This window comes from Oryzias latipes, chromosome 13 (assembly GCF_002234675.1).
Source record: "Oryzias latipes chromosome 13, ASM223467v1".
Taxonomy (NCBI): domain Eukaryota; kingdom Metazoa; phylum Chordata; class Actinopteri; order Beloniformes; family Adrianichthyidae; genus Oryzias; species Oryzias latipes.
Window position 1 is genome coordinate 27470533 of NC_019871.2, and position 14952 is coordinate 27485484.

At 43.4% G+C, this 14952-nt stretch overlaps 1 protein-coding gene across 1 annotated transcript in view; it reads left to right on the forward strand.

Moving 5' to 3' along the window:
* Positions 1 to 14752, forward strand: part of ankrd13b (ankyrin repeat domain 13B) — a 62767-nt gene extending 48015 nt beyond the window's left edge. Inside the window, exons 9-15 of the mRNA XM_011482923.3 lie at positions 4902 to 4966; positions 6029 to 6165; positions 6794 to 6951; positions 7041 to 7229; positions 8818 to 8981; positions 12052 to 12128; positions 13437 to 14752. Coding sequence (XP_011481225.3) covers positions 4902 to 4966; positions 6029 to 6165; positions 6794 to 6951; positions 7041 to 7229; positions 8818 to 8981; positions 12052 to 12128; positions 13437 to 13638 — 992 coding nt within the window. The 3' untranslated portion in view covers positions 13639 to 14752. The remainder of the gene's footprint in view (positions 1 to 4901; positions 4967 to 6028; positions 6166 to 6793; positions 6952 to 7040; positions 7230 to 8817; positions 8982 to 12051; positions 12129 to 13436) is intronic.
* The last annotated feature ends 200 nt before the right edge of the window (positions 14753 to 14952 follow it).

Sequence of the window (14952 nt, forward strand, 5' to 3'; positions counted from 1 at the left end):
AACATGGCCGAGCCTGGTCGGGCCATATTTATAACATCCCTTATGGGCCGCCCTTTTTTCCCCGGGGTTCCCCCCTCCTGGGCGGGGGCGGCGGGCCCCTGCCTTGCTCCTACCTGGACCAACCGTGGGCCGGGTGGGTGGCTGCCTGGAGTGCGGAGCGGGTCTCCCTTGGGGGGTCCTGGCTCGTACCTGGGGTCGGGGCGGGGGGATGCCCGGAACTCCTGGGTGGTGGTGGGGTGCTCGTCTGGGGCTGTGGGCGTCCCTCTCCGGTGGGGCCCTGCGTTGGGCTCTTCCGGCGCGGCGGGGGGCTGCTTTCCTGGCTGGGCTGGGGCGGCGCTCTCTTTCCCTCTGCGCCTCCCTGCTCTCTGGCTCTGGGGGCCTCGCGGCGGTCCTGCTGGCCCTGGCCTGGGTGGCGGTCTTGGTCGCCCGGGGGGCGGTTGTTCCCTGCCTGTTCCCGTGTGGCGCTGGGGGAATTCCGGCTGCCGCTGCTGCTGCGGCGGGGGTATGGGTGTGGGGGTGGCTGGGCGCTCCTCCTCCTTCTTTTCACATTCCACCATCCATTTTAGAAGAACATAAACACTCACCTGAGCACAGGTGTTAGCTCACCTTTGCACTAATAGTTTGCATGATTGAATGAATGAAAGATTTCACACTAGTTGGTTTAAAGGCATAGGTATGCGTTCGTGAACACTATCTGTTTTGTGTGCATGTTGACATGTGGACATTTCTGCGGCTAGCAGGTGTGTTGATAATATTTGAGTGTGTGTGAACAGGCCCCGCCCTTTTTGTACTACATTTGAACCGTACCGTAACGATAAACAACCAGTAAACCTGTCTGCTCTATGCTGCTTCATGGTCTTACCCCCCTTCCCCTCCTATTATCACCCTCCTACCCCCCCCTCTCTCTAACGTCCCTCTCTCTTGTTCCACTCTTTCCTTTTCCGTCCGGTCCAACACCAAAGATTTTCAAACATGATTGAAATTAATAAAGTTTGGCCTCAATTACAAAAGGGGTTTATTCAGACATACCTTTGGTTTGTCTGAAGATGAATAACCCCTCTTGTTAGAATAAAATATGTCCAACACAAGAGGCCCTCAGCTCTCATCTGTTTGCCTAGCTGTTGGACAGGACAAGTTAAAAAAAAAAAAAAAATCCGAAAAAAATTTTTTTTGCCGAGTCAGCACTTTTTTTTGCGACCGTTTTTTGGTTACCACGGCCACATTCCTATATGGATTTTGTCGTATGTGACATCGTTTTGTTCAGTGTGGGCCAGGGTATCGCATATTTCAGTTTCAGGCTATTCCGATAAAATATGTGCGAGCTAGCTAAAATGGCGACGGTTGCGAATTCGCCACGCGCACGCGTTTCAAATTCTACAACTTCTAATTCCAACATTTTGTCTACAGTAGCTTGCCATTGATGCCCGAGAAATTTCAAAAAGATCGATAAAAATCCCTAGGACGAGTTTTCGTTTGTATCCGTTACTAAAGGTGCTTTTTTTTGAAAATTCAAGATGGCCGCCCCTTGCCAAGGTCAAAGGTCAACGAAACTTCTTTGTTTATTGTAGAATCATGGTCTTGGCATGTGTGTGCAATTTCGTGAAAATCGCTTAAACAAAAGTCTCGTTTTCCCATATTGTCAAAAAACACGAAATTCGCCATTTCTCTGAGTTCGCCACAAAATGGCCGCCAAGCCGTAGGTCGTGTGGCCATCCCATAATGATTTCAGAACTTCTTTGGGATATCTCCAACACGCGTGTTTTGGTTTCGTACCTGTATTTCAAAATATTTTTTTTTGGCCCCATAAGCGATTTTCGGCCCATTCATCTTTTTTTACGGGAACGCTCGCCGTGATGTCATCGTCGTGGGGGGGGTGACGTTCTCTTTGCCGAAAATTCATTTTCAATTTATCCCAGGTGTGTGCCAATTTTGGTGAGTTTTCGGGTATGTGGCGGGGGTCAAATTTGAGCTCAAAGGCGCGATAAGAAAGCGGAATAATAATGAAACAAAGCAGAAACAATATAGAAGTTTTTGCGGTTAGGATTTCCTATGTATTTCAATGCGGCCTGTCTTTTTCTATAGGCTGGGCATGTCTTTTTGGCTTTAAACCTGTCTTTTGAGGGCTTTTTGGGGCTTTTTTGTGTTTTTGTCGTCATTTTTGCGACTACAATTTTGTCGTTTTTGCGTTGGTGTTGTGCGTGTGTGTGTGTATTTTTGTTGAGTTACACAATTGTCGTGTCGTTTTGTGCTTTGGGCGACTTTTGACCCCATTTTTTGGCGTTTTGACGCGTTTTTTTGACGTTTTGGACCTTTTTGAGTGTTCGACCCTCGTAGCAGTTACAATATGGTCCTTGCAGTCTGTGACTGCTGCGGGCCATAATTAAATACATAAAAAAAGGACAAAAAAGGAATTCTGCAAACCAGTCTACTATTTACATTTCAAACACATCAAGATCTTTGGAAAATATTAAAGATAAATGGCCTTTCTTTGTAAAATTGTGTTGGTTTTCTCCACCTTCATGGATACGTTCAGAGAGATAGAGATAAAAGATTCATAAAAGCGGATAAATTACAATTTTCTACTAAATACACTTTACTAAAAAGGTAACAACAAAATAAAAGACTGTGCAGATTAACATAAGGTTTGTGAAAAATGATGCTTATTGGATAAATGAAGAATGTCTCAGTTGTTTGATCTGGTTTTTTTTTCTTATGCAAAAATATAAATTGTGACTTTTTTATGAATAGTCACACTTATTTCATGAAATGAGTTGATAAGTTTCAGAATAGAATGGATAAATAATTCAATATATGGAACAAGAACATACAAATAACTGAAACCCCCCCTAAAAATAATAGACACCGGGGCTTTTTTCCTTTGACGACCACAGAGAAAGTTATTTAGTTACTGTTATTTTATTTCATAAATAGTTTTGTTTCTTTAATTAAAAGAAATTGTATTTATTTCCTGACTATTTGTTCTGTGAAGATCCCAAAGTCAGTTATTCATAGTCGGTTATGTTTAGAAACACCCTGTGATTGTTACACTTTTTCTGTTAACCTTCAAAATGACCCCGGCCCCACATCAGAGAAGAAAGATGTTGCGTGAAAGTATTTGTGGACCCATGGTCTAACCCACTGACTGTTTATGAGAACTGGACCAATGAGAGTGACATCACCTAAAGAAAATGACTTTCTTCTGGCTCCAACAGTCAACAAATCTTTTGCCTCCATGTTGGAGCCACACGACTGAGCCACAGTTTCTCGCTTGTTAGAAGTCCACACCTGTCAATCAAATGTTTTGAACTCTGACATAGTTTTAATGAGACATCCGATTGGTCTGTTTGTAACTTGACTAATGTTTTTGTCCACTTTTCGGAACACGTTGTTAGGGGTGGCCACAGCGGAGTAGCTTTCAGTGATTCCCAGAGGCGATTCCTGACACAACCCTGTACTTTCAAGGCACAGGGAGACCCAGACAGGCAGCAGCCCGAAGATCCAGACTGAAGCTCATTGCGAAACGAACCCAGGCTTCCTGCACACCAGTCCAATACCCAACAAACAGAGCCATGCAGCCACTGCTAACTTGAATAACTTAAAATAAAGAAAAAGAATAATTTAAAAAAGCATTTGCTAAACAAAAGTATAGGAGCAAGAATGGTTATTCTGTCCAATGACGGATTATTAATAACCGTTTATTTCCCAATAGAAGTCTATGGGATCTAAGGGATCTTGGCTTCTTGGTGTGGGTCCTGTTTGGGACCCCAGGGGGGAGGGGCCACTCAGTCCAGTTCTCATATACAGTCAATGGTCTGACCCCACATTCATCTATACCTTTGCTGCTAGTTTTCCTTTAAGCTTTTTGTTTAGATCAGGGGTCAGCGACCTGAACCTCTCAAGGAGCCATTTGGATCAGTTTCCCACTGAGGGGAAAGCACAGGGAGCCGCAACACTAGATGTGTTAGAAAAAATGTTTTTGCCGATATGTCGCAATAGTTCATTTGGCAATAATTGTATTGATCCAAAAAGTTGTCAGGATATTTATTTAATTTTTTTTTTTAATTATTTTTTTATCTTTATTAGCGTGATGATTACTTTGATCTTTTGTCCATTTTCCACAACCGTGAATAGACTTTTCCATCTTTCAAAACAAATTCACTTTGATTCAGACTCGTTTCTATTTTCTTTTTCTTTAAATCCAGTAAACCCAATAAATTATATTAAATTATGGATGACAACTATTTTTTCTTAGGAAGCAGCTGTTAGTTTGTCTGGAATGAGTCTAAGCCCCGCCCCCGCCTCTCTACCTGTTCGTTGTTTCCCCCCTGCGTGCACGCATCAACTGTGTTATACACAGACAGCGCAACATACGGTCATCGTAGCAGCAAGGTGACATGATAGTAGGGGCACCCTGACTCAATTTTAATTAATTTTACGCGGAAATGGGTGGTTTTAGTCTAGGGGGAAAAAAAGCTTTTTTTGGGGCGTTCACGTGTCGCCTAACTGACTGTCTTTCCAGAAAAACCTCTGGTCGGCATTCATAGCTGCAGACACGCCCCCTCCACGTGCTTAATCTGCTCTCTTCCTCCTGCCAGCTCGCACTACCTGACAGTGTTAAAGGCACCAAGACATTCTGAAAACATGATAGTTATTTTATAAAAACACAGAGAGCCGCAGCACAGGGAGGGACGAGCCGCATGCGGCTCCGGAGCCACCGGTTACCGACCCCTGGTCTAGATGATGATATTTTAATGCTTGCACATACTTTTTGGAGGTATTCGTAACTTGAAAAAATACATTCAAATTGTAGAACGGTTGCAAGTTAAAAACTCTGTGCACTTCATCCATCTGCATGAACTTGTGTGTATTAGTTGTGACTCATTGATGTTGTGTGGTCTTAGGCGGGAAGACTCCGCTGCAGAACTTCCTCGGGATCGCTGAGCAACACATGGGACCCAACAATGGGGTGAGTAAATGTGCTCCGCGGCTCATTTTTTCTTTTGCAGTTTGTTGGCTTTTTTAAAATGCCCACTGTCCATTTCTGAATTTGTCCCAAACCAGGAAGTAATAAATGTTGTAGTTCCCGAAATGACCCCCAAAGGGGGAAAAAAACAATTCCCCACTTCCCACAACCCCGCCCCACTTCCTGTCACCAATGTGTTAACACACTCTCCCAATAGCTAACAGCCCTTCACTACCCCAAGCTAGCATTACAAGTGCAACAAAAATAAGCAATATCAGAGCTATCATCAGCCGCCATCAGTGTGTGAATGTGTGTGTGACTGTGTGTGTGACTGGGTGAATGGGTCCGTGACTGTAAAGCGCTTTGTCCTTGTAGGAAGAAAGGCGCTATATAAGTATACGCCATTTACCAAAATAACGGATTTTTTGTAGATGTTTGTTCGGGCCAACATTGAACCAGTCCAACCCTTGACTCTTTAATGTTGACCCCTAAATCTCTTTTTCTTGGTTATTCCGTGTTCAACATGATTATAGTGTGTGAACTTACGCTGCATCCCATAATAGTTGATTAAAGTTCCACAGTGAACCTTGCTACATTGGTCTTGGTAGTTTGGTTGAACCGGTTGGTTGGTTTGTGTGAGTCTGAGAAGAGCTCTGACTCACAGCTCCGTCCTTATGCTCCCAGCAGTCCATCTCTTCACTCGCTCCCACTCATTCCAGCCTTTGCTCCTCCACGCTTTTGCGCCCTCCTTTAATGCCACTCAGACAGCCCCCCCTCCCCTTTCCACTAGATTAGCAGTTTTTTTCTTTATGTAACTTTAAAGCTGTCCTCTGCTCATTCTGAGTGTTTAAACTAAAGTAAGTCTTTCTTTCCAAGTAGTAGCTCCTTTTACAAGCTTGTGATTATGTACAAACCTTTGCTAATTTAAGGAACTTAAAAACATATTTTCTATTAGGTTAAGTCTTTGAACTTCTCAAGTTTCCCTTTCCCCCCCCCCCACTCAATTTATTTCCCGTCTTTTGGTTTCTCTCAAACATGAATTATTCAGATGTTTATTTTTTCCAGGCACTGGTGACCCAGATGTCGTCTCCTGCGGTGACAAACCCTGCGGCGCTGACGGTTGAAGAATACTTTAACCCGGGCTCCACCCCCACTTTGAGGGACATAGGCCACCCGTGCCACCTCACTACCAAGACCCAGAGGTGAGGCGGGTAGGCGGGGGACGCAGGCAGGCAGGCGGCGCCACAGGCACTCTGAATTCATGGCAGAGGCAAAATGATGGACTAAAAAGAGCCCTGCATGGGGGCCCACCACCATGATCCTGAGGCAAAACACACATAACGGTGCAAACCTGTCACACATACTCATACATGTGGAGAGCCGGACAATTAGTGTCTCCCTACGGTGATGATAACTCACGGCACATCCTCTTCCCTTCTTTTTTATTAAAAAGACACAAAAATGAAAGATGCAGTGACGAAATTTGGGTTAAAAAGAAGAAACTGAAAAATACTGGGATGCGCGGCTCCCTGTCAGACCGCTGGGTCGTGTTCAGCTGACAGCTCCATCCTTCTTTCCCGTTAAATGAAAAGTGGCAGGACACGATGAGGATTAATTGTTTGAGAAGCACGAGCTGCCTCTCAATCCAGCGTTCATTATCGCGCAAATTAGAGAAAAAATTGATTGGCCGCCTCTTAGCGCCAGTCATCAACTCATAGAGATGCTATCAGCCTCCTGCTGACCAAAGTACGGCCTTAGCGTTCCTCTGAGATGTTCCTCAACAGGCCCCTTTTGTTCGGCTGCATCATTAAGAATTCTCCTGATTTTCAGGTTTAAAGCCAAGATTTGGCTGTGCGAGTCGCATCCGCTGTCCCTGGCTGAGCAAGTAGTGCCCATCATCGACCTCATGGCCATTTCCAACGCTCTCTTCGCCAAGCTGCGTGACTTCATCACCCTGCGGTTGCCTCCTGGATTTCCTGTCAAGATCGGTGAGCGCCGCAGGAGCGAGAACCAAAGAGGAACCGAGAGGAAATGGCGGTTAAGTGACGTTCTACATCCCTTGATGCTCTCTCTGCAGAAATCCCCCTGTACCACATCCTGAACGCCAGGATCACCTTCAGCAACCTGAACGGTTGCGAGGCGGGAGCCAACGTCCGCTCTGACGGCGAGATGGGGGTGGACAGAGACGGACAGAGGGACGCGCCGACGATAGACACGCCTTCACCCAGCAGCGACTCCTCCAGCGTTTCCAGCTCCAGCTCCACCAGTAAGATGAACACGTGTTAAAGTCCCACTCCAGTCATCTTTTGTTCTATTTTCAATGCTTTCTCAGAGGTCGTTTCATTGTGGTGATGTCATTTTCACCCAAACGTCTATCTGTCTCGTTTTCGTGAACCTAGTTTCTACAGAGCAGCAAGAATTCATTAGAAATTCATCTCTAAGTTGTAGGCAGGACTGTTGCCATGGAGTGAGCCATGCCGTCACTTCCCATTAACCCTTTGTTTACACGCTTTCCCACTAGCTTACAGCCCTTTAAAACCCCACCCTAACATCACTGGTGCGACAAAAAGGTTGAGCAAAATTATTTCAATTCAATTTTTTTTGTACTGCCCAAATTCACAACAACAGTCGACTCGATGGGCTTCGTACCGGTAATTGTAAAGTAAACATAAAATCAAAGAAATCCAAAATGCATATAATTCAAGAGGATAATACTAAACTTGAAATAAACAGACTAAATTAACTGCGCATCCCTGGCCTTAGACCCTCCTTCTCTGTACGGAAAAACTCCTGAAAAAACGGATTCTGGAAAAACGAAGAAACCTTGGGGGTGTCCACATGAAGAGGGATCCTCCCCCAGGACGGACAGACGTCTAAAGCTATCCAGCTGTACAGTTTAGATCCAGATTCCAGACGAGGAAAACAGAGACGTTCATGGATCTATATGTCTGTAAGTGAATGCATCAGACTGGGGTGGAGCAGGAAGTTTGTGGAATGTAGTTTTTACAAACAGCATTTTTTTTTTTGGCTGCTTCTGAGTCACAACTGTGTGAATAAAGACATTCTCAGAAGCTTCATTTTCTTTGTAGATCTCCTCTGTCTTGACAAAAATGCTGCAAGGAACATGTTCTGTCAGTCATCGATTCTGCAAGTCGTCCCACTTATACACCCATTCCAATAAAAATCACATTTTCTGTGTTTTGATTGCGTCATTTTCTGATGATGGAGGACTTGGGTAACAGAAATGAAGCTCAAAATTACATTTCTGAGTATGTCTTTATTAAAATTGTCCTGAATCATCTGAAAAATGCTGTTTGAAAAAGAGGCTACTGGGCTTGAAGCTCCCAGCATCAAGGAGGGAAGGGGGGCGGGGTTGCTCCGCACCACAACTCAGAGGTGAATTTCTAATGAACTTTTGCCACTCTGCAGAAACTTTGTCCGGAAAAAACATCGACACTGTTTTTTTTGCTGTTATCTGAAAACAACATAATAATAATTAAAACAATAGATCAAAAGACGACCGGATTGGGACTTTAAAGACAGCCCCCACCTTTGGCCCATTATCGTACTGTTCCCTCCCCATCTGCTGGGTTTGAATCCCCATCAAAATCTTTAAAGGAAAGCCCTCAGAAATGTCTCTGAAAGCCCTCAGAGTGGAGCGAAAGGATCCGTCCCTGAAAATGAGGGCGTAAAGCGTCTTCCCCTTTCGAATTCTTCACTGTTTTATGAAAAATGTATTCCTCTGCTTTCCCTCTTCCATTCTTCTCTTTTCTTTCCCCTAACTGTCAGTTAACGCTCCCTCCCATCTTTTGCCCTTTTCCCCCCCGCTCCATCCCTGCCCCCCTGTGACACAGCGTCATGCCGAGCCGGAGACATTCCCCCGTGCGTGTTCGAGCCCCCGCCAGGATACACCATGCTCGCGGGCAAACCGAGAGACAGCATGCGGGAGGAGGAGGAAGACCTGCTGCAGTTTGCCATCCAGCAGAGCCTGCTGGAGGCCGGATCTGAATACGATCAGGTGAAAGGCGGTGCAGACGCGGCGAAACTTAAAGCAGCAGCAGCACGGGGTCAGCATGACGACTCCACAAATAACGTCCAGCCGAGGCGTGTTGGGTCACAGTGGTCCACAGATTCCTGTTTATTATTAGAAAATTATACATAAATAAACAATAAACGTTAAAAAAACGTTTGCCGCCTGAAATGATGGAGATTACCTGATGTGTCAAACGTGATGGGCAGAAGAATTTTCACAATATTAGACAGAAAATAAAGCTGGAACAGCCGGAGGAAATAGGAAAACAAGCGCTACACAGCAGAAAGCCTGAGCGTAACCCTTGTGCTATCCTAAGCACTTTAACATTGGGAGTTGGGTCATCTAGACCCACTACACAGTGCTCTGAACCTTTTTTCTTCAATGATTTGTGATCTTCACTGGTGTCCATGGATTACATGAAATCTTTTCACCTTTATCCACCTTTGTCATGGTAGGGAGAACACGTCAATGTAAGGGTGGGGTCATCTAAGATAGAACAAGGGTTAAAGAAAAGCTGGATGGTGGAAAACGTTCCTCCTGCAGACCATGTAGTTAGTAAACATGATCAATTCTGTTATCTGGAGATTTTGGCTGCAGATGTTCCATCTGTCTGAAAATAATCAATGAAATTTGAGAAAACTTCTTGACTGAACAGTTCCCTTTGGATTGTTGGACCCCGACGGATCAAATATTCCGTTTACACGACTTACGAATGTCTGGCGCCATCAGTCGCTGCTTATCCCACAAATAATTATTGGAATAGATTCAATAAGTCAAACAAGAGCAAACGTGCTGAAGTAGGGAAAAAGCAGAACAAAAACAGATCAATAGTGAAGTTAAGACGATAAGTTGAATGAATCGCTTCTGATGTGTGGAGCCCGGAGCCACGTTATCTGCCAGCTCCTCAGGACACGACGGCAAATCCTGGAGATGCTGACGGTCTGTGGAATTTCTCACCAGACCGGTCTGACTGTGCGGTCAGACCAAGACCTCACCAAACCAATCAAATCAATTATGGGATTTTCAAAATAAATCTTGTATCTTAAAGGGCCTATATCAAGCAAAATCAACTTTTTGAGCTTTTAACTGTATTATAAGGTTTGTTACTCACAAAAAACAACCCCAAAGTGGTATTTTGATCCATTCACGCATTTCTGATTATTTCTCTAAAACCCTGCGCTCTGAGCACCAGCCCCTCCCAATCCATGAAAACGAGCGGGGTTCTCGCATCGTGACATATGAGTGAAGAACCGCCCCATGCTAACACACACACAGCCCCCCCCCACACACACACTTTCTCTGCTAAGCTAGCGGTGATCAACAAAAACACTTTCATTTTTTATGCACAACATGCATAGAGAACGTCATCCATCATTGCAAACGTTTGGATGTTGTTTGTTTTCATAGAAATAAATGCAGACACGCTGCCAAGGCTGGCTATAGGTTGGCGTCATGAAATGGGCGGCACCCACCAGGAGAGAAAGGCGGAGCCTCAGAGATCTAGTCGTCTTACTTCTCAGTATGAAAATGAGCTGCCAAAAAATTAATTTCATTGAAAAATGTGTTCTTTAGTGTGCTAAAGGTAAAATACGATCATATATATGGATATAGTTTACTCTGAAAGGCTTAGGAAAAGCATGATATAAGCCCTTTAAAAGTTTTCCTCAACTTTTGTTGCAAAAAACGTGGCCTGAAATGTCATTTCTTCTTTTAAAAATGTGACTTTTTGATGGCGTTAAACCCTGGTTCAACCCTCATCCTCCTAAGCCATGTACTTTCCTTTCCAATTTTCACTTTTTTGTCAAATTTGTGCAGTTTTTGGACAAATGTTCAACCTTGTTGGTAAACAAACATCCTCAAAAGATTTTCTATTTTTTGGTTTTTCATTTATTTAGGGTTTTTGCCCATCATTATCCTTTTGGCACAACTTCTCAAACCCTTTAAACATTTTCCAAAAAGCTAAATCTTGATCGGGTATCTAGTTATTTTTTATGGAAATCTTTGACATTTTTATTTAAAAATGTGTTGTTGTTTTTTTTTTAAATAACAATTTCTCTTAGATCGATTTTGATGCATATTTTATTTTCATTGGTAGATTACATTTTTTAAAAATAGCTTCTAAAAGTCTTCATGTAGAAAGGCAATACTACAAAGGAGTAACCTTGAGAAACTCTACGGTGGCCCTGATGTCCAAATCACACCGACAAACCACTCAACACAAAAACATGTTAAAAATCACAATGATAATTGAAAAAATCAAAACAAAACAATAGTATCAAAATCAAAACAAAATTCCCCCAAAATTAAACGAAATAAAAATGTTTGGAAAACAAAAGTCATTTCCTGAAATGAAAAAAAAAAAAAATATATATATATATATATATATATATATATATATATATATATATATATATATATATATATATATATATATATATATATATATATATATATATATATATATAGAAAAAACACATGAAGAAGCTGAAAAAGGTAATCTTTTTTCAAATGCCTCTTCAATGTCCGCATACTGATGAAAATGGTAGAATTTGTATAATCCATCCATTTTTATTTCATGCAAAATAACTTTTAGTTGAAATGATCGACAAACGTCATTAGATTTCTTTTTAATTCCTGGAAATCACTTTTGTTTTCTGAAACGTTTCATTTTTATATCATTTCATTTTTTGGAATCGTATATTTATTTCTGAAACGTTTTTTTTTTTCTTGTTTGCTTTTTTACTCATGGTTGTGACGTTTAATATGTATTTGAGTGATTGGTTGGTGTGGTTTGAACTTCAGGACTACCGTACTCTACTTATCCTTAAAACAAACCAAAACAAAAGCCAAAAAATGTCTTAATCACTCGTTTCCTCCAGTTTATTTCCAAATGAACTGGAGGAAACGAGCGATTAAGACATTTGTGCAGAAAAGTTCATTTATTTCAAATGGCTAATATTGTCTGTGTTAAAGGAAGACAATTTCCACTGGGAAGGAAGATGCTGAGTCTGTCTTCCTGTGCCCGCCCTCTAACTTCCTCTTCCTTTGTGTTTAGGTGACCATCTGGGAGGCGCTGACCAACAGCAAGCCAGGAGCGCACCCCCTCTCCTGTGACCCCAGTCGCGTGGAGAGGTGGGCGGTGCATGTTTCACTCCGAACAGATAACGTTTCAGTGGGATTTTCAGCTCAGACAGATGGACGTCCCTCTGTGACTTCCTCTGGGCTGCGGCGTTAACTCTCCTTCAGATCCTCCACTGTGTTCCTTTCAAACCCTTCTGCTGCACTTTCCTTCCATCCCTGACTCACTTCCTGGATCTCTGTCCTTTCCTCCTCGCCTCCATTATCTCATCCATCCTGCTTTTCTTCTCTCATCTCCTATCAGCTCTGTGTGTGTGAGGAGAGGAAGATGCTTGTTTCCTGTTGCCGCAGTGGGCAGATCTTTTCAGAAGCTGCTTTTTCTCTGGGTTTGTAACAATGACTGTACAGGAAAACTGGACTAAGTGATCCTTCCATCCTGGCGTTCCAAACAGGAAGTACCAGCTGGCTCCAAGAAACCAAAATCCCATAGACTTCAATAGAGAAAAAAACAGCCATTACTCAGTCATTCTAATGGTCACAATGAGCATTTTTGCTCTAATATCTTTTTTCTCTCTCCATATTTTTGACTTCTTTCATGATATTTTTCTCTGTAGTTATTCAAGTCATAACCTGAGCAACCAGAGGCCTCAATTCAAGTATCTGGTCTTACGTCAAACGTTTAACATATTCTCTCACGCCAACCTCTAAGTGGTAGGGGTGTGGTCTTCCAACAACCTCACCCCTGATTGGTGGAAAGCTTCCAAGAGGAACGATGACTCAGAATGATCACTGCTCCACACGATGGCATCTGTATCGAGAGAAAATGGCGACGGAATTGACCTCATTTGGTTGAAGTCCAGAAGTGAACCATTTTCTGGGGCTGACGTCACCCTCGCTCTCTCACTCCAGGTCTCTCATCCAGTCAAGAGTTCCAACAAGATGAAGCCTATTCTGTTGCCTTTTTATTGGGATGCAGATGTCGTCAGTTAGTAGTGGTTGGTTTGAGTCCTTGTTGCTATGGTAACCACTCTTACCAATCAGGCGTGAGTTTGTTGGGAGTTCACATCCCTACCACTGGAAGGGGGGCTCGAAAGAATCTCCCAGTCAAATGATTTTTTGAATGTTCAACATTGGGCCACCTGCTTTTATTGAGGAATCTGATTGGTCAGTTTATAACTTGAATAACTAAGACTACAGAAAAATATCGTGAACGTTTTTTTGGGATTTTTTTAAGCACTTCCTTCTATTACATTGAGGTTCAGGTTGAACTGGATTATTTATCATTAGTCGGTTTTATTTTCTCTGAAACACAAATTTGTCTTCAACCGCTGTTCTTCCCTGTGCTGCTGCATCTCTGACCAGGACCCCGCAGCACAAGCCCCGCCCCCCAACCAGCCTACACTCCACACCCGCCAAGAAGCAGCCGCCCGCCTGCAGCTACGACAGGCAGCTGCGCATCGCCATGGAGATCTCAGCCCGCGAGCAAGAGGAGGCGGATCTCAGGCGGCGGCGAGAGGAGGAGGACCTGCAGCGCATCATTCAGCTGTCACTCATGGAGAAATGAGACGGCTCACCTGGAGAGGAGGACGAGGGGAGAAGGTCTGGAGCTGGGGTGCTTGGGAGAGAAGGGCAGAACCGGCCACCATAGAAGCTTCGGAACCAGTGGTTCTGTCCGATATTGTTCTCCCATCACCTCCACCAGATCTTCCCCCTGAAGCCATGCGGCTGAATTCAGACAGCTAACAAAGGAACACCAGGTTCCCCTCTATGGTGCCACATGGTACTTCATGGACCAGCGCCAGTTTACAACCAACACATCCAGAACAAGTTTAGTGGAACACTTCTGTGGGTTTGCAGGTTTGTGACTCTGCACCGAAGGCCCCCAAACAAACACAACCAGGGAGCCCATTTCCACTGAGAGGTTCCTCCAGTTTACACTGGATCCATTCAGGGGCCGGCACTCTTCCTAAAAGCAGAGACAAAATAAATGTATAAAACAAAATCAGACTTCTCTGGGGGTTTTTTTATAAAATTTTGAAAAGTCTGCTTCAACTTGATTGATTTTGGGTTCGCACAAAATCCAGATGTACTGTACTTAGCTGGTGGGTTTATCACATATATGACTGTTAATGGATGTTGATGAGTTTGAGCACAAAGTCAGGACAGTTTTAGCCAACACAGGGTGCACTAACTTTACTGTATGCCAATGAATTTGTCCCAAACCCTGCGTGTTGTGAGTTGAATTGAGGGACAGGGCCGGTGTTTTCACAGCGCTGAGACGCAGGAACCACAGACGCTCATTTCTTCACGCCACATCACCTGAACGATGTTTCTGCATGATGTGCATCCACTCTGATTCACGGTTCCACTCACTTAACCAATAGGGTTTAAAGTGACCCAGACATTTATTTTAAAGGAGCTTCAGGCTACTGAAGCCATGAAAAGGAGGACTTTTCCCTTGTTTTTCCTTTTATTGGTCATTTTAAGATGAGCACAATCTGAGGTGATCCAGCTCTGCCTCAGTGGGTTTTTCCCAAAAAAACTTAACTGGTTTATAAACTTTTTTTTTTTTTACTTTTTAAAAAATCTCTCAGAAGGACGGATGTGTTACGATGTTTCTCGATGTACGCTGAGAAGTGGATTTCAATTAATCAAATAAAGAAGAATCTTTTGGAAAAGCTGTTTTGTTTTGTCCAATTTATGGGATGTCTATAACCCTTGTGCTATCCTAGGCACTTTAACGTTGGGAGTTGGGTCATCTAGACCCACTAGAAAGTGCTCTGAACCTTTTTTCTTCAATGATTTGTGATCTTCACTGGTGTCCATGGATTACATGAAATCTTTCCACCTTTATCCACCTTTGTCATGGTAGGGAGAA